General features: G+C 42.0%; 1 protein-coding gene across 3 annotated transcripts in view; it reads left to right on the top strand.

Annotated features, from left to right (window-relative positions):
• Nucleotides 1-20173, top strand: part of MXD4 (MAX dimerization protein 4) — a 41188-nt gene extending 21015 nt beyond the window's left edge. For all 3 annotated transcript variants that reach the window (XM_050337822.1, XM_050337821.1, XM_050337823.1), the window contains exons 4-6: nt 10480-10594; nt 13615-13774; nt 14722-20173. In XM_050337822.1, coding sequence (XP_050193779.1) covers nt 10480-10594; nt 13615-13774; nt 14722-14870 — 424 coding nt within the window. In that variant the 3' untranslated portion in view covers nt 14871-20173. The remainder of the gene's footprint in view (nt 1-10479; nt 10595-13614; nt 13775-14721) is intronic.
• Nucleotides 20174-25653: the final 5480 nt, after the last annotated feature.

Raw genomic sequence — 25653 nt, 5'->3', positions numbered from 1 at the left:
GTTTCTGTGGGCAGCGTGTGTTAGTGCGTGTGTGCCTCCATGTAACTTCAAGTGGGAATTAAAACTGCTTGATCCTGTAGTGGCATGATCTTGTGATGGCACTTTCCTTATCTAATTGGGTCTGACACTATTCTGAGGTAGCAGACAAACTTGAGTCTCCCTGCAGTGTAATCTAAGAAACTTGAGTGCCAGTAAGACAGATGGGTTTGAGAGGTTTAATTTAGGAGGACTACTAAACTGCAGTGTGTGCATTTCGATGTGCGAAACAAATGGGTGGAAGGCTGGCTAAATGAAGTATTAAATAAGTTTATTAAAAGCATGGCTGATTAGTTCTTTGTGGACTCTGTTTTCAGTGTGTACAAAGGTGTTTCCATCACTTGTGTATTTCCCCACAAGGCACTGTTGTTCATCTGCCTGGATTAGGTAGGTGCTGTGTGACACTGAGCTCGTGGTACTAGGTGACACCTCCCTCACTGTTGCTTAAAAGCGCTTGAGAGGTAAATGTTAAAGACAATCATTAGATAACGGGGCCAAAAATAGAAGACACCTGAAAAAGAAATGACTTTTCTATAGCTCTAAGAATTGTTCATATTTGCCTGACATTGACTTTAAAGGTTTAAAATACAGAAAATTGTTCTTTATGGATGAGCACAACCTAAAGGCTGAAATACTAAAATATAGGTTGGAATCTCCTTCTTTTTTTTTTTCTTGGCAGAAGAAGAGAAATCCACACCAGGGCAAAAACATACTGCAGTGGGTTTCAGCTGTTTCCATAACGTTTGATTTCTGTTGCCTCAGATTCTTGCAAGGTCAGATATTTTATTGCCTGTGGTTGAAGGATGTAGAATCTCATACCATGTAAATTTGTGATGGTCACCATCCAGGAAAGACAAATTATATCCAGCTGCCATTACTTTTCCTTCTGATGCTTTTGGGAATCCCTGTATGGCTTCTAAATTCCTGTTGACATTTCCCATGAAACACATCTCAAATTTCTGTGTGTTGCTCTTAGTTATCACTGAGACCCAGGACAATTAAGGGCTGTTAAATCCTTCATGGCTACTCTTCAAATAAGAGCAGCTTAAGACAGTGGGATGGCTGAAGCCTGAGGAAAGCTGTGAGGACAAGCCTGGCTGCAGGGAGCAGTCTGTTAAAAAAACAAGGAGAGAGGATGAGAGTAGTCAGATGTTGGTCCTGCAGCTCTTAATACTGCAGAGCCTGAGGCTATGGTTCCCCAGTGAGTAAACCAGATACCAGTCAGAGCTTCTGGTGCTCCACCTGCCCCAGAGTCCTTGCTGACGTGGGCCTGCCTATGCCCTGCCTTGTCCAGGTGCCCCTCTGAGCAGCTCCCATATTGCTGGGTTGGTCTGGGGGCAGTTCAGCTCCGTGGGTGAGCGTGCACTGCGGTGTGACACGTCTCTGTCACACCTCACATGCCTCTGACAGCTCGTGCTCACTGCAGCAGCAGGAGAGCTCAAGTGGGAGAAGGTTGAGGAACAATACAGCAACAGGCACTAACTGTGCCATAGGGCTTTTATTCCTTCTGCTGGCCGAAGTCAGAGGTGACTCTGGGACCCTCATCGGTCTGTCTGCTTCTGCTGTCAGTGCACTCCTGCAGGGACAGCACTGGGCAGTTTGACCAGCACCAGCTGCTGAGGCTCTGGTCGGGTCTGTCATGCTGGTGTTGACTGTGTTGCTTTGCAGGGTCGTTCCAGCCTCAGGAGCTGCTGTCATGTCCCAGTCTTTGCTGCTGTCCCTGCCTTATGGCAGTACACAGGCCACCACAGCTCACCTTCCAGTGGGAACAGGAGCATAAAGTGCATCAGAGTCTGCTGGGGGCATTTTGAGAGGTGAAGAAACGTCGATGTAGCCCAGTGCTTGTAATTTAGGACAGGCAGCTGTCGCTGCATTCAGCAAGGAACTACTGGAGGGATGGGGAAAGGAGGGAGAGAGGAAGAGGGCAACGTGGACAGTGAGGTCTGTGAGGCATTCCCTCTCTTAGGAGTCAGCAGCTTCCCTCTCAGAGACCAGCCACTCTTCACCTGTCCCCAGCTTGCATCCCAGGTAGCTTTTTGTGCATTGCTGCCAAGAGGCTTAGCTGGCCAAAAAAATGCATACATTTAAGGCACTGCAGATGCTTCTCTTAACTTATGTTTACTGAAAAATGTAGGAATAAGTTCTGGTACCATCCATATGTTCCAGAACAAGTGGCATCTTTTGAAAGGTAAAAAGGCAAAAGTCAAGTGTGGAGTCTGGGCTCAGCAAGTAGGCTGAAGTGGCACTAAGTGAAAGTAAATAAAATGCACTGTGAGTGCTGCAGTGTGCATTTATATATAGCGTAAAAGAGAACTAAAATATTCCTCAGAGTGATAAAATGCGCAAAACATGGAAATCATAAGCTGTGTAACAGGCAGCAGAGGGGTTTTTTCTGCCTTCCTTAGCATTAGGAACAGCTCCAGACATTTCTGAGCAGTATTCCCATGAAAACTTGCAGATAAGTCCATAGCAGCACTGTGTCTAAAAGCTTGTGATGGTGAGAGACGCAGCAATTGCCTTCATAGGTGGTTGATGTCCTGTGTTTGGATACTCCTGAGGTACCCCAAGACCACCTGGCTGTTGAAGCGATCTGGTTTCAATTTAGCAAAACAGATGCTCACAAGTATTCAGCACACTGAAAATGCATATAGAGGATGAAACTCCTAGTTAATACCACAGTAAATAAGGCGGGCGGTTGCACTGATTGTAGGGCTGTTGCATTTAATTTGCTAACAGTCACTGCAATTAGGCACTCGCAGCTCCTTCTGCTCGTTAGTTTCCACGGTGTCTTCCCGGGCTTTGCTGCTGAATTTAGTTGCAGAGGCCTCTGTGAGGTCTTGGACACAGGCAAAAAATGCCACGTGGAACAATCCTTTGATGAATCTTCACCAGCACTGCAAACTTCAAGATTTTGTTCTTAATATGAAAAAAAAAAAAAAAAAAGACATCTATTGCAGAACACTGGTGTTCAGCTTGTCTTTCCTTGGATAATAAAAGGCAAGAGGTTTGCTGTTAAGAGAGCGACTGAATTCTCTGGGTTTGACTCTTAAGGCACTCAGCTGTGAGTGAGCTTTTCACACATCTTGTAGCAATTGGCACACTGGGTGCCTTGCTATGGTACAGTGCTTTAATACTAAGAGGTTTTCTTTCCTTTTCACTACAGCAAATTTGTTGTGCAGTTGAAATAGATTGTGCAGCTCAAGTGTGAGCTGGAGCATCCTTTGAGAAAAAAAAAAGTATCTGAAGTAGCCTTTGTAGAGGAGAAAGTATTGGAAGTGTTTCTGGCTGAAATAAATCTGGAAGAGACAGGATTTTTTATTGCAGTGAGGGTTGTTATCTTCCATTGTATTTAATATTTTTCTGGAGATATGCTAAATGCTGTCTGGACCATTAATAAATAGGTTTCTTTAGAACCATTTTTATCTGATTGAATGTCTGTGATTTCTTAAGATGGAAGTTTATATATAATAATCTCTTTAAAAGGCCTTGTAAACAAATGTGTTTTAATTAGTACAGAATCGTCTTTGGTAGCCTATAAAAAGTCTTGTAGAGCTGTAAATATGTAATTCCTGACACTTCAATAAATGTGTTAGCTTAAAGAGGAGCAAGGCAAGTATGCTTCAGTACCGGCTTCTGCTGAACACAGTCGGGTATATAATTACGTAATTACCCACGTTACATGTGTGGCTGTGATAAACCAGGACTATACAAAATCATCCAAACACACTGAATTTTCAGTACCATTAAAACAGTTTGCAGGAAAATTCCGTCATCGCTGCGGAGTGTGACTGTGCACAGAATAAAAAGAGCTGCAGCCCTTAAGAGATGCTGCTTTGTTGTGTCAAGCTCCGGTAAGAAAGGGTTGAAGCTGGAGTCAGAAGGCAGGCAGGGTTCCTCGCCCTGATTTTACCTTGGTGGCAGGTGAACCTGAAGTCACAATGGGGAAATTTCTACTGCTGCATTTCTGCATTTCTTAAGAACTTTGAAATAGTAATAAGTTTATGAGTAATGATTCTGTCTGTGTTCATCCTGACCAGTTTATGTCACAAAGGATCCTGAGCTTTTGTTTGCTTATTCTGTCTAAAACTCGAGTGCTCACTGTAAGCAGGTATTTGCATTTCATAAGTAAATCTGTGAAGAGTCTTCCTGTGAAAACACGAGTGTCTTACAATTAGTTCACTTCTGTATTTTCTGCTGGATTTCATATCTAGTTTTCTCCCTTCTTTAAGGAGAAAACACAACCATTAATTCTCTGCCAGTGTCTCTGACCCAGAGTTGTGGGCTCAGGCCAGACTACTTTGGTTCACAATGTACCTGGAGAACATTTGATTCCAGAAGTGAATTTTTGGTGCAGAGATTCTTCTCTGACTTTATCCTATGTATGCTATTAAGCCAGATTACATAGTCATTATGCAACAATGAAAAATTTAGTAACTGCTCTATATTTAAACCTTTGTGTATTAACTTCATTGCACAGCACCAGGATGGGTTTGAATGTGGAAAAAAATGTGAAACATGAGAAAAGGAATCAGAAATGCTTCGGTAACTCTTGTCTAGTTTGCAGTGCTTTCTTCTAGATTAATTTCAAATATGTTTCTATTCTTAGAAGTGGGGGTTTTGTTTGTATTAATGTTTGTCCTCAGTTTGCCTTGTGACAGGGTTTGATTCTGTCTGGTTTTTGGACTGAAACAGTTAACGTACAGAAATGAAGGATTTTTAATTTTTGCATCTATTTCAAAAGTGCCTGTTGTTCTCACTAGCACGGCTTGTAGCGATTGCATTTTCAGTGTCATTTGAGTGTTTGATCTGTAAGTGTCCTTTTCTTTTCAGAACATCACCAAACAAGTATATTTAGCAGTTGATTCGAGAGTATGTCAACCTCCCATACACAGAGCTAGTTTAGTAGACTAAATTTGGGACATCTGAAACACAGACACATGTTCAGCCACACAAGTGTTTTTAGCATTAAGGCACCCTGCAGAAAGCACAGTTAGGGCCGTGCTGTGAGGCCAGAATTGTTCCATGCCCGTACGTGCTCTGGTGTGGGGAGAAGTACCTTGGGCTGTGGATGTTGAAGCAACAACACCATGTCTAATGCAACCAAATTCTGCTTGAAGCCAGCAGGAAGGGAAATTCAGAGGAGGCAGCATGGGAATACAGACACTGGGTGGGTTTTTGTCCATTTCCTAGCCTTCCAGATCCTTGCTGCCCACCAAGGTGGGGATGCTGCAGGTCTAAGATGCCTCCCAGTATGGCCAGTACAGCTCCATGTCTTGACTGGGCAATCTGCTAGTAGGAGGGAGGGGATGTGGAACAGAGAGGGAACTGGAACTGTTCTGGGACTCCCCATGGGATGACAAACTGCTGATAAAGCTGCTTTTTCCTTTCTACAACCAGCTTTGGGTCAGCAGAGAGTGGGTACATGTGAGAGAGTCATTCTAATTTCAGGAGGCTGTGGAGTGAGACCTGGAGGATGTGCAAGGTGAACACTTGTCATGAATTTTACTTTTCTCTAGTGAGTTTTATGCTTTTGCCCACAAATGCTCAGAAACAGATGAACATGGCCCTTCTGACACTTTCAGCAAATGACCTCTGGCAGTCAGGAGCATGATGCCAACGGGGAACTGTTGTTTATGTCTTTGGATGCAGCTTCAGGGAAGTGCCCACCCCATGCTACCTACCATAAACATGTCAGCTGTCAGAGACTTGTCTGCATGGGGTGCTCAGCTGGGGTGGCAGGATGGACAGGCACACATTTCACATGAACTTGACACTGTCACCCTGTGTCATGAGTGTCTGTGGCCATTTAGTGTCCCCACAGCCTGGCTGAGCCATGCCATGCTGAGGACTGAGCAGCTTGTTTGGGGTGTGCACTTTGCCCTTCCAGATGGCTTTGTGCAGCTCAGTGGCCTCCAAATAAAGTCTGTAGATTTATACTTGAATGGTTTAGGATTTATACTTGAAAGGTTTAGCACCTTTGCTGCTGTCAAAAAACTGTGCAACTGCTGCTTGAACAACTGTCTGCTGTCTGACTGGCTGCAGGCCCTTTCTGTCTGCAGTGTTGGGCCTGAAAAAGCTCTGGAGAGTCCCTGTGGAAAGGCTACAGTGGATCAGGTCACTTCACAAACATACTGGCACTGTATCAGTCAGAGTGGCACAGGTTCAAGTTGCACAGTTTTGGGTGTTTTGCTCTTACATGAATGGGAATCTTGTGAGTCAAATGCTGCAGCATTACAGGCAATCTTTGATTTACATGTTCGTAGACATGAACATATGTCTGTGAACGTTTATGGCTCTGGGTAAATCTCTAAAAACCTCCAGGGACTGCCTTCTACAGCCTTTCTGGACAACCTATTCTGGTTGTGCACTGCTGCCTGATAAAAAAATTTGTTTCCCAATATCCATCCAGAACCTCACAATTCACAGCCATTGCCTCTTGTATTATTTGGCCCTACAGAAAAGTATTTTGTTGCTGTTGCAACTGCCTGTCAAGTAGTTGTAGGAATTTCTTGGAGTTGTTGCCATTTCCTTGGAATGAAGATTATCCAGGCTGAACAATAGACTTTTTTGTTTCTTTTTGGTTTTTTTTTCCTCTGTATCTTGGTATTCCATTTCTTGGTGCATTAAAATGGATTTGCATCTGGGATTTCATACATGTGGCAAAGCTTCTTGACCATTATTTAATAGACCCATTTAACACAATTCTGGTATTGGTTAGGGGCAGCCTTTTTTTGAGAAGTTGTGAACATGCCTTTCCATAGCTAACACTGGAGCAAAGTGGAGTCTCCAAGGACTAGACTCAGTGAATGGTCTTCAAATTCACTACTGGTGGATGTCCTCATTTTTCAGGGAAATTCTTAACAACACTGTTTTGCTGCTTTGTCCCTCCAGTGGGACAATCTGTGGGCTTAGTAAGCATTAGAAGAGCTGTAATGCTGATAGGACCATGTTGTGAACTTTCCTGTGGAGAAATGCTGAAGTCTTGAACACCTGAAAGCCCTTTGCCATCTGGCTCAAAGGACAGTGTGGTAAATCAGAGACAGGGCACCCGTGCACCTCTCCAGACGTGGGGCTGTACCCAAAATGGAGAGCTGCAGGCTTGAGGATTCGGATTTTGGATGGCATTTTTTTAGATCCCTGCCTTCCCTGATGGATGCAGTACCAGTGACGAGGGGGATATTTCTGTGCATCCACATGAGGTGAGAACAGTGCCCACTTCAATAGGCACTGCTGTCCTGGCCTGACACCACACTTGGTGTGGGCGAAGGTGTAGCAGTCGGGGTCTGAAGCTGGAGCAGAGTGTAATTACCCACCTTCAACCACATTTTGCGCACAGAGACTGTTACCCCGTTGCTCTTGAGACCAGGCTGCTTTTTCTGCTTATTTTTTTAGGTGGAATTCAAGGTGTGAGCTGCAAAACACAAAGCAGCTCCGGCTGTGATTACCTCTGTGAGTGCCTTTCCCTCCTCCGGTGGTCACAGGCAGCCGAGGAAAAGCAAAAGCTGTCAGGTCCCTGCAGAAAAAGAGAGAAATTAGTGCTGGCAGAGCCTCTATGAGACAACTTATCTGCTGTGAAGTTTGAGTCCCTTGTTCCTGCTGGTGTGATCTGTTAACATAACATGCCTGAAATGTTTTCTTACATTCTTATTACAGTTTTTTTTCTAAGATGTGCAAAATGAAAGACGTGGGGATATTTACTCCAGTGCCACAGGAATTGTGGTGGGCTGGTTTTCTTTTTGTACATTTGCAATCTGTGCCATCAATTCTAATGCATGAATTAGTCACATAAGCATGCCTGCATTTATATAAAGATCTACGTAAAGCTTATGCTTTTAACAGATTTATAGATGCTGAGTAATTAGATGAAAGAAAAAGTCCCTTTAAAAAAAAAAAAAGGTGAAGTTAGAGCAGATCTTGCAGCGTGTTTATTACATTTACTGCTGTCAGTCGTTAGTGCTGAGAATGCCTAAAGCATTTTTGTTAATATTTAGCTCTTTTTAATTCTTTTCATTGGTCAGTTAAAATGCTCTTCTTAACTTCAGTCCAATGCTTTTCATGGCACTTCTGTGAAGTCCTGCTTTACTGGGCTGGCAGGTAACATAAAAGAATTAGTGATTTAAAAAAGCACATGGCCATGCCCCTGAATCCTGGCAATATTTCTGTTAACTCCCCAGTTGACAGTAAGGATGTGCACTAAAGCCTTACTTTCTCCCTGCAGTAAGCAGACTTTCCTCAAATAGCAATAGAGGCAGATAAGTTGAATACGTAGTCTGGTTTCATTAATGTTTTCCAGGATTAACGCGAAGTAGATCTCAGATCAACAATTCTGTATATTCCTTATCAGACTTTTAATTACTCCAAGTATATAGATCATTCCATTTCAATGCATTTAACTCTCTTTACCACCTGGATACTATTCTTGTCCTCTTCCTTTCCATATCTTCCTTTATCTTCAGTCCCCACTTGCTTGTCAGCTGTCTAAATACAGTTGCATCCAAGTTTTGCTGAGTGACGCAGATGATTGCATGTGTGTTTAGAGGCCACTTACAATACAAAAAGATTATTCAAATTTAGTCCCTGAAACAAGTTTTTGTATTTAAAATGCAAACCCAGCCAGGTAGCTGTTAGAGATTACAGGCACTGAAATAAAAATTTACCTGATCAGGATTTTCTGTATAAATACCAAATATAATTTGGGTATTTTGTTGTTTTAAAGATCAATATCCCAGTTTAAGGTAGCAGCCTCGGGGATCTGATGGGGCTGTTTTTATGAATACTTAGCCCAGTCTTTGTTGATGTTGTTTAAATAAAAGGATTTAGATGGGTAAGTTTAGAGCCTTGTGTTTAAAAACAAACCTCAGGCCTAAACAAAAAGTCTGTCATTAGTTTTCTCCTGTGAATCACATTTTCAGCAATATTCCTTTTTCCCTAAGTAGCTTGAAGAAAGAATTGACAGTTTTATAGAAATGCTCTTTTCTTTCTTGCCTAATACATTGCTGATTTTTAGGCAGCTAGAACTAGATGTGTTAGTGTGTAGTCATTGCTGTTCTGTATTTAAATTTGATTTTATTTTGCTTAGGGTTTTTTCCCCATTAATTCTCAGGTTGTTTTCACATTGCACTAATCATTCCAATTACACATGTGTAATTTGTCATTTGGTGCATATTAAATCCTCTTCAGCTGCATTTCGAACACTGATGCTGGGTTGTGATTCTGAACTGATTGTTCAAAAGAAAGTTCATTCTGACCAGAAGCATTGAATTCCCTGCAATGTTTGTTTCCTTCATGCAGCACTGAGCAGATTTGAAAAAGATGATTATTCATCTCACCCTTGAGATCTGCTTCAGTTATTCTTACGGCTGTGTGGGGGATGTCGGCTCCAGGTCATCACTTTGTTCAGCCTGTAACAGGCTGGGAGAAAGGAAAACAGTAGCCATGTTGCTCGTGGAAGTGCTTCGGCATCCATTTTTGTCTCACTGACCCACGTGGATTCCTGGTCAAGAATTGTGAATTAAAACCAGGAGAGACTTTCTGTAGGATTTAACTGGAGAAACACACGCAGTTCTTTGGTTTGCCACTGCCTTGTTTTGGAGAGTTGAAGCAGCTGTTTCATGGACTGCTGTATTGCCAATTTCTCTTTCTCAAAGGGAGACAGTTTGAAAAAGAGATGTTTGTAGAAATACTACTTTGTTCATCCTCTTTTTACTGATAGATTGATGTCATTAGTACAGGAGAGATTGTGGAGAGCAGCAGTAGTGATACTTGCAAAGGAGTAACAGAGGAAGCAGGACCCAGTTGTTGAGGGATATGGCTGGGAGTGTTCTCTCTTGTGTGTTTATAATAAATGCTGTACAGTGAGAGGAAGAATGTCTCCTTCTCAGGGGGACTGTGGGTCAGTAGAAGGGAAGAGAAGGGGCATCAGGACCTCCCCGTTACAATATTGATAAACCACGTCTGGGAACAGCTCTGAGTTGTGCAGAGCTGCATGAATGCCCTTGCCTTGCATAGCAGCAGTGTGTCCTACGGCAGCAAGCAGGGATAGGAATGGGGAGAGGGGAACAGGGATCTGCAGCTGCCCACAGCTCTGTCTTGGCCTGTCACTGGAGCAAAATCCTAGTTTTAATTCCTTACCCAGCCATGGGTTGAGTGTGCAGTCTTGCCCTGGAATTCTCAGATCTCTGCTCATACTCCCCCCTTGGTTAAGATGGGACTGACCAGGCCGAGCAGACTGCTTTGAAGCACAGGTATGAGACTCCAGTCTGAGTGTGCCAGCAGCATTACTGCATTTCAAGTGACCTTTCAGTCTGAAACTTTGCCAAAGGGAGGGGAAAGGAAGCCACTCGAGTTCTGCACAGAGATCCTGCAAACAGATGGTGTTTGCATATAGGATATGCTGTTCGGGTGCAACTCTACTACAACGCTCTCCGTTTTTCATAATTGCAGGCGGGCTAAACTCCGGCTATATTTGGAACAGCTAAAACAGCTTGTGCCTCTCGGGCCGGACAGCACCAGACACACCACTCTAAGTCTGTTGAAAAGAGCTAAGATGCATATCAAGGTAAAAACATTCACGCATGTTTTTGTTTCTTTTGAAGGAGAATCTTCCAGAATGTGTATCCGTAGAGAGGAAACTAATTTTCACACAAAATCCGTATCCATATGTCCAATCTTCTGGATGTATTGGCCTTTATTAGTTGCAAGGATTTCAGTCACAGTATCAAGGTTTTGCAATTTACCCGGTAGTCTCAGATATATAAAACAGTCATTTCTGCTTAGTTACTAAGTAATGTAATTATTTACACTGTAGTTTAAAATATAATATATATGTATCAAAGCTGTTCTTTGATTAATATATTTTTTAAGGATTGAGCAGGGTAACATTGTATTGCATTGATGTCAGTGTAAAAAGACAGATACATTCATGATGAAAACAAATAACGTAGTCAAAAGGATTACAGCTACTAGTGAGCCTTATCCTCATCCCACATCTTTCTGACCAGGTTCTGAGGCATTTTTTAAGCATTTAAATGAACCCAAAAATTAAATGCAATCTTCTGCTAGTTGGCTGGCTCTCCTTGTTACAAGTTTAAAATAAAAAACCAGCCCAAAATCTCACCTATGATCCAGCAGCAGTGCAGGTTCTACATTTGCAAAGGTAATTCAAAGCGAATTACTCCTTAGGCCTCCTCTCTCCAAAGACACCTGCCCTCCCATTTTCACTGTCGTCATTTTCAGGGAACCTGGTAATGTGCAGAAATAAGACAAAGAGGTATTCAAATGTAAAAGTTAAAGAACAGGTTTCTGCTGCTGTGTCCAGGACTATAATTACTCATCTGGCATTTTTTTCAGTGTTACAGGGAAACAGGTCAAGAAAAGTGTCATCAAAGGTTGAACACTGCCAGTAATCTTAGCATATTTTGGAGAACAGCCTGCTGATGTACATCATTAAGATGCACTGCAGTTACAGAGATGTGTGTAATTCATATGAAGAATTAAAGATTAATTTAAGCAAAACTGTTCATGTGAACAAATTTGCAGAGCTACTTCTTCAGCTCTTCTAAGCACATTTACTCCAGCTGGGCAACCCCTGTTTTTACCATTTGAGATTTTGGCCTCTTGTTTATAATTCAGGCTAACATGCGTGAAAGGCCCTGCATGTGGTTTTTGTCTTGGGCTGCCCCCCTATCATGGGCTTATGCATACAAATTGAAAAACTGTTTTTACAAGTGGCGAGTGTGAGAGATTAGCCCTGTAGTTACCATTTCAGCTGCTGATAAAAAAAGCTAGGAACAGCTTCTTTCCAAATCCACCGCGCACGGGACCAAGTACCCATTTTCTGAAAACCGAGACTGAAGTTTAACTTTCTTTTTAACATTTTAACTGAACCTGCCCTAACTGGGTTGGCACTTAATTGCTCCCCTCTGTCAGGTCAGCTCCCTCCCCACTGCACTGCCAGAGCATGACTGTGCCCGGCTGCCATTTCTAACTCAGTCATTAGTTTTGAACTTTTCACACACACCCCCATGTATTGAAACTTACTCCGAAAGATTGGACGGTTTTGAGTCTCCTGGATATGAATCACTGAGTTCACTCCTAAAATAGCTTTTAGAGTTCGGGATTGCAGCCAGGAAAATACAGGAAGAGGAAATCTGATCAATTGGGCACATTTGGTTTGTTGTGTACATGGATGTACCAACCCCTTTTCTTATTTTAACATTGTGTACCCACCTCTGATGCATTTCTACCGAGTGTATTGCCTGGGAGGGGGCTTAACAGCTGGCTGAAGAGGGTAGATCTCATTCAGCCAGGAAACTGCCCAGTTCAAGAGTGTCAGTTATTTTTTCAGAGAGAAATGCATTTATTTCAGGCTTGCATTGGAACAGCAAAATCTCTGAGGGGTTTTGCTTGTGGTTTGCTGTGCACTGTCCCAGCCCACTCTCCTCAGAAAACCAAGCCCAGGTTCATTCAGATGGCGGGGAGGCACTGTCAGCAGCTGTACTCACTCCCTGCACATCTCCTAAATCTCAGTGGTCGTGTAAACACAGCTCACAGAGAAATCTGCTCTTTCTTGCGAGTGCTTTTACTGCTACAACCTGTAATTTACTGCATCAGTTAGATAATTTTTTTAGCAATAAAAGGTGTTTTGATTTGTGTGTCCTTCATGCTTTTAATCCCATCTTACTCATTACACTTTTTTCCCTAATTATACCATCAAAACCAGCTATTAGTGATTTGGGAGAGGGTTCAGTTGAAATATTAAAAGATGCTACTTCTGTTGCTGTATTTGGACCAACTGTGCAGCATGTATTCTTTTTATTTGCAAAATTAATACGTGCTTTTATTCTATCAGAGGGGAGATTTTAGGTAGATATGTAGAAGAATCCTTTCACAGGCTGTTTGCTGAGAAATTTTGGATTAATATCACTGATTTTGTAGGAGATATCACAGAATTATCATATTTGCTCTGCAGAGGTTCAAGGAAAAAAATCCAAGAATAAAGAGAATTGTTAGTAAATTCCTCCCACTATATATAATTAATGCTGCTTATTGTTAATTAAGCTTTTTAAATGCTAAAATTTCCCATGGCCTGTGGTAGGAGGGAGGGCATTCAAAGGCTCAGGATGGTTCCTTTATGGTGATAGATAACTCTCTTATTTCACCTAAAGAGGTGTTACGTTCTCACTGAAACCTGAGCTGCACTCGAGTTATCAAAGATGATGCCAGTTTTGCCTGATAAAATGGTTTAAATATTCCCCACAACCAAGTCAACAATAATTCGGCCTTAGCCAAGGAATGTCTGCTAGTGGCAGGAGAGTTTCTGAGGGATTTTTTTTTCAGTATTTTTTCCCCTGCATCCATATATCTTATTGTGAGACAAATTCAGCCGCGACCTAGCCTGCCAAAATTGCGCTGACCTCTACAGAATGCTAACTGAAAAATTAAATGCTTAAATTTCATTTTAACTTCATTAAAATATTTATATCGCTTTTAAATTACTGTTTATGAGAAGGCCTTAAGTTATCTTATGGTTTAACGTGGGTAAAAGCTGTCGGCTTACTGTGTTCCTCTCCCTTTAAGAAATTGGAAGAACAGGACCGAAAAGCTCTAAATATTAAAGAACAATTACAGCGGGAACACCGCTACCTCAAGCGCAGATTGGAGCAGCTATCCGTGCAGGGCATGGAGCGTATCCGCACTGACAGCATGGGATCAACAATATCCACTGACTCTGAACAAGGTAATTGAACCGGGGCTTCCCAAGGGGAGTCGCAGGAGCAGGAAGGGAAAGGGAAGTAGGGAAACGAGAAACTGTCATTTGGAACTAAAACCGAGCTTTCAACAAAGCCCAGACAAAACTGTTCCACAATGCTATTTGAGGAATAAAAAAACTACTGCGACTTTTTTTACAGTCTTTGAAAAATGTTCCTTTTTCTCATCGGTTTTGAAGCTATTAATATGCTTGTGTATTTTTAAAGCTATTCATCCTGCGTGTGTTTTTGCCAGTTTTTTAAACAATTACCATTTCATGTCTTGAATTTTTAGTGTAATTACTGGTAAGGCTGGCATGATGTTTTCTCCTGGAAAAAAAAAAATGTTAGTGGGCTTAATTAATTTGTGTGAATAAATTAATTCCACATCGTTTATTGTGAAATTTTAAAGCATCTTCTGTGTAACGATCACCAAGGGTTCTCTGCATTTGGTTCTCATTTAAGACAGAGCTCTTGGAGCTGCCCATGGACATTTCTTATTTTCCCATTTGGAAGTTTTTCCGTGCTGAGCACTCACCCAGGCTGTTTCAGGGCCGGTGGGAGTTGAGTGGTTGGTGTCGGGGCAGTCACTGGGGACAGACGGTTGGAATTACGGGGAATGGGGCTGCGCTATCACGGCCTTTGAGGGTCGGGTTCCTGCTAGATCAGTGTCATGTGCAGGTTGGAACAGTTCTGGGACAACATTTGGTACTGATGTCATACAGTGTATTTATGTGGTTGAGGACAGAAGGGATTTTAATTCTCAGGTGGACAAGATGCTCATTTCCTCAGGAGTTAGTGTGCCAGTTCTTTTTGTTTTGATTACTGAAAACGAAGCATGATTCAGGTTCCACCTGAACGCTGATTGACACTGGCCCATAATTACTTGCTACAGCTGCTGCCTTTCTGAAAATGTGCCTTCTTATGTTTTCTTTAGAAGTAGACATTGAAGGAATGGAGTTTACTCCAGGTGAAATGGACAGTATTGGAAGTGCCAGTGATGCTGAAGACCACTACAGTTTGCAAAGCGGTTCGAGTGACGGAGGTTACACACATTCCCGCAGACTGAATGCCAGGCTCTCATAGTGCCTGAGTTACCTGTTCAACTCAGGACCATCTGACTGAAGCACTTATATATGAAAATTCCAGAGGTGTCAACTGCCACTCTTCCGGGAAACCCCAACCACAGTACTCTGACATGGAGGTTTCTTACCCACGGTTCCCTGCACTGTAACCACAATATTAGATATTGTAAATCATGGGTTTGCTGCAGAGAACTGTGGTTAGGTACAGTTGTGACTTAAAGCTAGCTTGATGTAGCCATACTGCAAATTAAAGGAAATAAATTCTGTCATTCCATTCAAGAAGAATTAAATTCAAACTGTTGGAAGCATGGCGTAAGGGAGTTTGACAGTTATTTTGATTTTGCAGAAACCATTTTTCAAACATGGAAGAATAAATGGAATCTACAATGTGTTAGTGATTCAGAGATACAAAAACCTAAAACTACTTTTTGTGGTATTTTTTCATGAAAAAAACCAAAACAAAACAAAAATCCAAAACATTTTGAATGCTGCATAGTGGGCTTCATAGAGCAAATTCTTTCAGCAGTTGTTGTTTGGGTGAAGCAGGCAGATAAATCTTCAAATCTCAGATGATCTTTAGAAAAGGTCATATTTACAAGTCACTACTGTACTTCAAAACGGGGGAAAAGCCAGCTCTAATAATGACTTCATGTGGGATGATCTCAACTTTCTTTTGCTTTTTGTATTCAATATCCAACCAGCAACAAATCATTCTATCCATGTTAATGGGAGCAGTAGAAAGCAACATGGCAGTTTTAACCTGTTATCGTGGAATGGATGACATCTGAAGCATTTCAGTGGTTTCATGGGTTGTTGTTTTCATTTCTTTCTCTGAAGAATACAGAACTCAAGTGATCCAGTTTGTGATAGTTAATCTTTCCTTGCAAGGAAATGAAATCTGTTTGCTTGTATTTTTTTTCTTTTCTTCTATTTACACATGTCAATACATTTTTATGGAAGGCATGGCTTAAGATTACAGTATTCAGCTAGAAGGTAATTAATTTTTTTTTCTTTTGCACACTATAATTGCATTTTCTATTCTTAAAAAAAAGTGCAAAAAAAATTAAAATGTATGCTGTAAAACAGCAAAGTTTATTTAGTACTCATCAAGCTGTTCAGAACATATTTACCCAACTTGTAGCAATACTATGAAGATGTATTTTAATACAACTTCTGCTTAGTGAAGTCATTAGAGCTTGGCTTGCCGGGTAAGAAAAAAATGGACCAGTCTTTGCATTACCTGTTTAAAGAAGGTCTTTTAAAAAAAAAAAAAGGAAGGAAAAAAAAAAGGAAAAAAATTAAATAAAAAAAAAAAAAGAAAAAAAAAAAAAGCTATAAACACTTTTAGGGAAGTGATTTTAGCAAGTGTAGTCTATATTTCCTGTAAGAGATTTTGTATTATATTTTCCTAAATGTTCTCATTTACTTGTATAGGGAGGGGAATGGTACAGACCCAGACCAGAGTCTCAGGGACTCTTCACCTTTGTCATATTGTGCCTTGGTGACCATTTATGTATGCCTCTCCTTTTCATTGTTTAAAGGACAACTAAGCTTTGTTTCAAGACCCTCTGTTCAAATGGTCAGTTGTCCACCTTCTTGCGGAAGAAGCAGAGAGGTGTATTTATATCTTCACCCTCTCACAACGGATTCAGTGTGGCTTTAAGTGAAATCATAACATTAGGTTTTGGTGCGAGGGTGAATTGTCTTTGTATGAGCCCTCCCTTGGATCCTTCAGCACCCGAATCTATATTTTGTTAGCTTCTAAAGTCAGGGTCTCTGTGAGACCAGCGCTCAGTGGCTGAGGAAACACAAACGTGCTGCGTAAGGCTATGGGATGTCCAAGTGTGGTGCCATTTTTAGCATTCAGATACAAGACCTCATGACAGACTGACCATAATGATCAAAAACAAAGGTTCAGTTGTTCTTTCAACATCTGACATATGTGTCCTCCCTTTGGCTCTTACAACACGGGGTAGAAATACGAAATCATTTTGTGGCAGCTTACAGATCCTTGTTTGCACTCTCGCTTACTGCTTGGAACTTGCCAACAAGGAAAACATACATTTAATTTACATAACCTAATGGATGGCCACCCCTACTTTGGCTCTGGGGAGGGGCCTAAGGTTATCAACTCTGGCAGCTGAATAAAAAAAAAAACAAACCAATTAACAATTTTCTGTGATGCAGGTTTTGGTATTACGTTCTATACACCTTGCATATTACTAAAATCCTCATTGTTGGGGAAAGCACACAGCAATATTCTCATTGTGTGTAGCTGACAAGCAGCAGAAATTACTAGCTCCTTTGGTGCATATGTAACTAATTTCCAAATCATGGAAAAAAAAAAAAAAAGAGTTTACTTTAACACACGACTGTTAACAGGAAAAAAAAAAAAGGCTAGTATATTGTTGCTGTTCATTTATTATATAATGAACACATTCATGGATTGTAAAGTGTTTCCTTTCATGACAAGCAGCTCTTGCACAGAACCTCCGAATGAAAAAAGATTTGAAACTTACAGAAGGAAAAACGAGACTTTAAATTGAACATTATTGTACCTTAGGTCAACCTGAAATTTTCCTTTTAAAGATGAATGTGCTAACTTAATGAGTTCTTCCACGCTGGGTATCCATGGCTTTGTAGATCTTATATTTTCAATAAAAATTACTCGAATAATCTTGAGTGGAAATAAAAAAGGGTTTATTTGTTTTTACTTTTTCAGTTATTACAGCTGGGAGCTATTATGCTGGTAGAGAAAAATGACACCATACTGCCTGTGTCATTCTCCCTCAAGCGCAGCCCAATTTAAGGTGGAATTTTCAGGCACAGCTTCCCCAGACAGCAGCAGCCCAGTTAGAGGCAATGGCACAGCAGTTCCAAGTGTCGTGTTTGGTGGCTGGTCTGGCCCCCCAGCAGAGCTGCAGTCCCACAGGCATAGCTGGGGCTCTGACATTCCTTCAGGGACACGATTCTCCTGCTACTGAGCAGCCAGTGCAGCGCTACCTGTGGCCATAACCCCTTGGGACGCAAAGTGTGCTATTTTTCTTAATTTTTTTAAGCTGGACATTCTGTGCGTGCGTGTGTACGTGCATGCATCCGTGTGTGCACACAACTGTACCTGTAACCACGACACGACTGCCAAAAGCAAACCGTTGGCTGTGAGATTAAATCCTGCCACCATCTCAGCAGCCCTGCCGTGGTGTGTCGTGATGGTGCTTTTAGCAGGCGAGGAGGTACCAGTGCTCAGCTCATCTGAATTCCCCTGCAATTACCGCATCGGGAAAGAAGGAGCAGGGACAAGATTACAGGGCTGCTAGGTCTTTTCCTCTGCGGAAAGGGCTCTGGGGGGATGAAGTCATCGAGAAGTTCTTTTTATGGAGACGTGGAGGTTTGGCCTGTTTCCTTGGGGGAGAAGAAAGGAAGGGCTTTCCCTTGCAGCAGGCAGGTGTCGGGAGGATACGCCTCCTCACTGCTCCTGGATTAGCGCTTCCTCCAGCTCCAGGAGTGCACTCTCTCATCACCGCAGAGAGGCATAAAAAAACAGCCCAAAATTGTTAGGTTTTTTCTGCACATTCTCCACTGTAATTCAGAGGATGAATCTTCCTTCACATCCATTCTCTCTGCCCGACTTGTACCCTGCCAGGCCCATTGCAGCTGATTCTTCTGAAAAGAGCAGGTTTGTCAGTAGAAACTCTTCAAGGTATTGTTAACCAGAGGCTGGATCCTATATTGTCTTGTGCAAAGGACAAACTCAGTTCAGAGAGTTTTACTGGATTAAATCAGAAATAATAAGCCCCCCCAAAAATCCATGAGAAGGACAGTTTTTCATCTGGTGTTTATAGATTAGTTTCTATCCTAATTTTTTAGTAGTGTAAGCTTTGAGGTGGGAAAAAAAAGACTTAAAATCTAACGCAACTTGCATCTAACTTACAGAATTAAGACTGTCTGGCCTTAAATGGTGTTACTTTTTTTGACATGGATGAGCATGGATTCAGCTATACCACATGCAGCCTACCAACATTTAGTGTTAAAAGTAAAAAAGAAAAAAAAAAAAGCTAGTGATCTAGCAATAAATTACAGTGATAAATACCAGTATTCTGAACACCCAACTGTACACTTTGCATAACTCATTTCAGCACATGAACTTAAATGCCAAAAGAGGAGAACTGGGAAGCGGAAAGAGGTGAAGTTGTGTGAGCGTGGGCTCTGCCTGCAGACCTGCTCCAGGGTGGGTACTTCTGCTTTTCCTGGAGGTACTTACAGCAGTCTCTGCTCCCGGAACAAGTGATTATTTCACCATTTTACCAACTTCTTGGCAGACTGGTAATTAGTGGTGCAATTTTTGATCCTCGCAGATCAGCCCTGTGGAATAGAAATATTTTTGAAAACAGCCACATCATCACAGTTTTTAATTAAGCAATATTAATTTTATACACTTCATTTTATGATGGCACTGATAAAGTTACTCTTTCAGAAACCTGTTGTGTTTTTTGTTTTTTTTTAACTGGTAGAGGCCACTGGTTTGTGTGGTATGAGCCAGTAACAGTGCACTAACTTGCACTTTCCAAAATTGGTGGAAGGATAATTGAATCCCTTTAGATACCCTTTAAGTAAGAGCTGTACTCCCTACAAATACTAATGGGGCAAACACACTAGAAATTAATTTCACCAGCAATGAAATGAGCCAATTTGCTTAAGTGACTGCCTAAAAGCACTGTTCTTAATTGGTAGCTGCAAAGAAAACATCCAAGTAACTACCCAGAATTAAAATCCAGGGGATATACGAAACAGAATAAGGCCAGAAACCATTTGGTCACCTTGGCTGTTCTCTCTGCCTGAAGTATTGTAAATAACCCCAGGAAAGGATTCCTGGGGAGGCATGACCAGACAGAGGCTGGCCCATTGGCAAAGCAGAGTGAAGGCACCCCAATTTCAGAATTTCTTTATTCCATTTTGCATGAGAGGCATAAACTGTGGTTACGTGGGATTTATGGCATTGGAAGGGTCTGTGCAATACGGATGTCTAAGTGATGAAACTTTGGTGCAGGTGAAGCACTGACTGAGAGCCTTCTGCTGCTTACTGGTGGAAATTGTTACCTAAAGGTGTTATGAGTGGGTTCTGTGCCAGAGCCTCTGGGTCCCAGAGCCAAAGGAATGGTTCATAGTCTGTGAGATGCATTTTACTGTATTATACAGATTCATTTGTACGCACGTACATGGCGCTTGCTACATTCTGTAGCACACGGAGTACTGTGTTGTATCATTATCTCGTCATAATATAAATACAAATTTTTATACCTTTTTGTTGTGGTATCCAGTTTTTTTTTTTTAAACATCATCATTTGGTTTTTTGTGCATAGTGTTTCTTCTCTTTGAAAGTCTTTACATACTGCAAATCTTTACATATTGGTTTAATGACTATTTCATAAGGAGCTCACTGACTTTCAGCAATTCAGAGGAATAGCAAGGTATGAAGGCTGGAGTGCTGTTAAAAGTTCTTCTACACACACTGACCCAATGAAACACCAATAGTTATTAATATTATTTGTCTCTAACTGTGGGTGCTGCAGAAATTTTCACTATTACCTTTCTGAAGACAAATCAACCTGTAAAACAAAGTGCCAGCTGAAATGCACTAGTGTCTATTCTAAGTAATTATGCTTGAAATCATTCCTGCTCTGTATAAGACAGAAAACAAACAAACAAACAAAAAAAAAAGCATTGAGGCAGTCTGCATGTTCTGCATGTGTATTTTGTTGAATATGAAAGTCACATCATACGTGATGTGCAGCCAGACAAAAATGAGCATTTTAGTTTGTTACTAGGAGAGACGAGATGAGGGACAGAGCCAAAGTGTTTTTGTGAATTACATCTTTTAATCTCAGCTGCAGTGTGTGACATCCACTGTTTTGTGTGTGTTTGTCACACATGTTGGACTTAAATACAGCAATGTCTTAAAAATACAGAAATAGTAGTTTAAAGTTGAAATCATGGCAAGTAGCTTGTTGATATGTTAATGTTTGATTTGAATAAGTTAAGCTGCTGAATCAGTAAAAATATTCCTGTGCAAAGCATAGTAAACTAATTAATCACAGGTTTCTATGAAATTAACACTATCACAGAATAAGCATAAAATACAATCCAGTCCTTACTAACTTACTATAAATTAATCTCCAGCAGAAAAAAAGCTATCAAACTTCTAGCAGTTCTGTGTTTTGTGACAGCACTTTTCTCAGCACAAGAATTGCATGGGGTAACAGAATTATGACCAGTGTGGTGACACTATTTTTGTAAATCCTGTACAGTTTATGACCTGTACAGCTTCTTTTATGACATTTGTCCTGTCCTATCATCTGTTTATAAGCAAAGCAAGTTTCCTCATGTCCAGGAACTTGCCTCCCCTATCAGGATGAAGATGTTTTGTCAAAATATATTTCAATAAAAAAGAGCCTTAAATTATAATTCAAATCATAATGATATAACCATCAGCTTCCTCTAAAGGAGGTACTTTACAGTGGATTTAATGGAAAAGTTATCAATTATTATTATTCCGTAACCTGTGAATTACCCAGTGTTTTTAAGGACCGTGGCGTGGCCAGAAAGGTGTGATTATGGTGTGGGGGCCAGAGGAAGAGCAGACTGCTGGTGTCACTGCTGCCAGAAGAGCTGGGCCTGGACGAGCAGAGATTGCTGCTGGTTTCTTTGTGCCCACTATGGTTTCACACTCCCCACAGCTCTGTGAAAGCCCCCAAAAGCTTGCTCTCCTGTGCCACCACTGCCCCACTGGGGATGAGCTGTGGGCAGGCTGATGCGAGAGAGGGAGCAGAGCAAGGAAGTGGGAGGGAGTGATCTGGTCCTGCACAATTCCTGCCGAGGTCCCTGTTGAGTCCCAGTGCATATTCCCAAACACGGGTTCAGTTTCTTAAGAACAAAACCCATTTGCAGACAGCCCAGCTCATCAGCCCTGCTTAGGGTACTCATTCAAAAAATAGGGTCAGGAGAGTAAACAAACCATTTTCTAAAAAAACACAAATCCCCTTGTACATTATGTGTTTAAATACATAGGAGTGTTATCCCAAAGGTGTAGGAGCTTCTTGTATATTTATGGCCCTGAATCCACCAAAGCTGAAGAAAACTAATCACTTTGACCTGCTTTTCTGGGAGTACAAGGTCTCAGAATGAAATCTACCGTTCCTCTTGGAGAGAAGATACATGCACTTGGGAGAGAAAGCAAGCTGGTGCCAAATTCCTGTCTTATGACTTTTTTATAATAAAAGTTCACATGGCACTTCAAAAGCCGTGCTTAATTCAGAATATAAATTTGCTTAAAGGAACAAATTACCTTTTAAAACAGGGTGTTTCTAAAAACTGATTGTTACTCCAGTAATCTGCAGCAGGGACCTCTGTCATCCTGCTGCTGCCAGCAGGCACGCAGTATGATGCAAAATCAAAAAGCTTCTATACAGTTACAGTTCACCAGCTAAAAACCTATTTCCATATCTCCTCTGTGGGCTTTTTCTCCATGAAACAAAGAAACAAATAAAACCCCCCATGAAACAAACAAACAAACAAAAGAAACAAAACCCAAATCCTAAAGCAGTAACAAGCAAACCACTTTTATGAGAGTTTGTCATCTGACAGATGTATCCCAGTGGGAGGGTTTAGACTGCCCAGGTGTGACGCCTGTTTGGTTACCTGTTTATTACAGCCTTGGATGATGGGTAATCGAGAACTTCTCTCTGAGGTTATCAGGCACAATGATGTCATATTTTGCAATGGAATAAACACAACATGATAAGGATGGAATAGTGCAGAGATTGCAGACATCCTTCCAGAAATGTTTATGTCTTAATCTGCTGGAATTTACCATAAAACAACTTGTAAAGGCAGTATCTTATCTCAGCAGCCCATCCAGCTTTTGGACACAGATGCAAACCAACTGCTCCTAGAATGGAAAAAAAGGGTAAGGTAAGATTTTAATTATGTTTTGACTGAACACAACCAAGAAAAAAAATGAATCAGAGAAAAACAAACTTGACCCATAAGGATCTGCAAAAGCAAACAGTGAAGCACATGGGGTGAGGTTGGGTGGGGAGAGAGACTGCAAGAAATTTTGAAGACATGTTTGTAGGGGAAGCATGTTGTATAATCTCTGCCCTAAAAGCCGATCGATGGTCTAACAAATGATAATTTGTTTCCCTTTAGAGGCTTGTTCTTTCAAAATGAGAATTTTATGTGCACAATGTTCTGACCTAAAATATTTCAATTCTAGCCTGAATTCCTATGCCAGCGGGGATTATGAGATCATGCTGTCTGTCAACTCCTCTTTCGTCCATCTGTTCCCCTCCTCCTTTCCTTGATAACTTCTGAACCTTCTGGCAAATTTTCACCAAATTTGACAAATCAGAGATAGGATGGAGGCTGCAATAATAATCCACAATGAAAACTTTCATAGAAATTCCATGTCTGGATAGAAAGAAAAACAAATTATTTCCTGCATTGATCATGTCCCAGCTGAACTCTTCACTGTTCTCAAGAGGAGGCCAGGACTGGCCAGCACGTCTGTAGCTCCAAACCAGCTACAGAATGAGCATGTAGTGCTGCTTGCCCAGCTGCACGGACAGGGACATAGGTTTTGGGACATTGTAGCCATCGTAGTCTGGAAAGAGGGAGAGGAACCAGTCACACAGGGAACTGAAGGCATTAGTTGCAGCAACCTAGACAGACAATCTGATAGAAAAAAGACAGACAGTCTTTTATCAGATGTGTCTTCTTTCATCTAGGATGTGGACTTCAGTGGAAGAGTTGAATTGCTCCCAGGACAGCAGAATTTTAGGATGTTTTCTAGGTATTTAAAATTTGCTTTTACTCGGGCATTTTTTACATGAGCAACCCTGAAACACTGATATTTATGAAACAAAAAACCCCAAAGCACAATATTGTGAAGCACAACCCTGCAAAATACTGCTGTAGGAGAGGTTGATTTTACTGCAAGTAACTGACTGAACTGAAACAGCACAGCTCATATGAAATAAGCTGGTGAATGCTTTTGTTCCTTCCCCGTCAGAAAGACGCAATGCACTCCCAGCTGCAAGATGATTTGAAAACTTCAGCCAGCCTAACTTGCAGCTGCATATCAGGCTGTAATCTGATGAGAAGGAATTCAACACTACAGCTCCTTTTACCCATGAGAACTCACTGCCAGGTCAGGGTTTAATCTAAAAGTGTCTTGCATGGACCACATTATACCAGAAATCAGCATTCTGTACTTTGCGAGCGATACAGGTGCTGATTTTGATCTAGAAAACCTCATGTGATTTAGTCTTAGCTGTGCTGAGCTGCAAGGTTGCTCATTTCCCTGTGTTGATTCATTTCAACAATTGCACTGAGATTAGAGAAGCTGAACATTTAGGACAAGTAGTGGGAGGGCTCAGCTACCCTCATATGGACTGGGTCAATGCTTATCAGCAGGTGAATTGTAGAGATAACATGCAAAAGTGGGGGAAATGCCGAAACCCCCCAAATGCGCAGTTTGAAACCAAGAAGCCTACAAACACCCAGAAGGCTTAAAAAATACAGTTCTAGAAGCCCATGTATAATATCTGACACAAATAGAGAAATGTGGTGCAAACCTCCCCCTGCGTGACTCAATGAGAAATTTAAGGAGTCTATTGCAGGGCAAACAGGGAAGCCCAGAAAAACGTGGCACACATAATGTAAACAGGAAGCAAAGACGTCTAAACTCAAGGAGTGCCTGATAAGGGATGCTCAAACTGTTAATGACAAGTTTACATGGTGCTTGACTGAGAACCAGCCCTTGCAATGCAGAAGAGGTCCCACAGCCTATGCCAAGAGCTTTCTGGTGACTCCATGAGCCACAGCAGCCAAAAAGCCAAGAAACCTGGTAGAATGGTAAGGAAGGACAGTGGAAATGAGGATTTTGTAGAAACCCTTGATACACCCACACCTTGAGGACTCCCTGCAGTCTCATCTCTGCACCTCCAGCAAGGCACAGTGATGCTGTAAAAGGTTCAGAGGACATTTGGAATAATGGGAGAAATGGAGCACTGCCTTTAGAGAGACCAAATTTTGGAACTCTCCAAATTGGAGAGGACAAAGCTGAAGGGAAATGTACTGATGGTTTCTAAATTGCCATGAATACCATGGATAAGGTACACGCAGAGGTGGCATTGACCAAATCCTGCAATGCTAGTGCCAGGAATCATTTGACCGGTTTTGGAAAGGGCTGAAAAGCAACACAGAAAGTGCCTTTCCACGCATCAGGTAGTGATGTTCTGGGATGCTGCCTTGCAAAGTTTTGGGGGGGATATCGGCATGTTGAAGACGACATCAGACAAATCCATGGACACAGAGGCCATGAGTTACCGGAACGACTAATCAGGGGTGGAAATCACCCACACAGCAACAATGGGCGCGGGTGGCAGAATCGTCGTGTTCGGGCATGGGCACAGGGAGGCTGGCGGGCACAGCGGGCAAAGGGCCGAGCGACATCAGCTGCACTCGGGTCTGCCCCGTGCTCCAGTTCCCGTGCGCTGCGAAGGGGAAAGCGGGGGGCAAGGGCCGGGGAGAACCGAGGGGCCGGGGCTGAGGGGACACAGGCGAGGAGAACGGGGCACGGGCGCTGAGGGGACACAGCCGAAGGGGGCTGAGGGGACACAGGCGAGGAGAACGGGGCACGGGCGCTGAGGGGACACAGCCGAAGGGGGCTGAGGGGACACAGGCGAGGAGAACGGGGCACGGGCGCTGAGGGGACACAGCCGAAG

The sequence above is a fragment of the Myiozetetes cayanensis genome, unplaced genomic scaffold, assembly GCF_022539395.1.
Source record: "Myiozetetes cayanensis isolate MyiCay16 unplaced genomic scaffold, myiCay2020 scf7, whole genome shotgun sequence".
NCBI lineage: Eukaryota > Metazoa > Chordata > Aves > Passeriformes > Tyrannidae > Myiozetetes > Myiozetetes cayanensis.
Note: the sequence above shows the minus strand (reverse complement) of the source record. Positions and strands in the feature narration are given on the sequence as shown.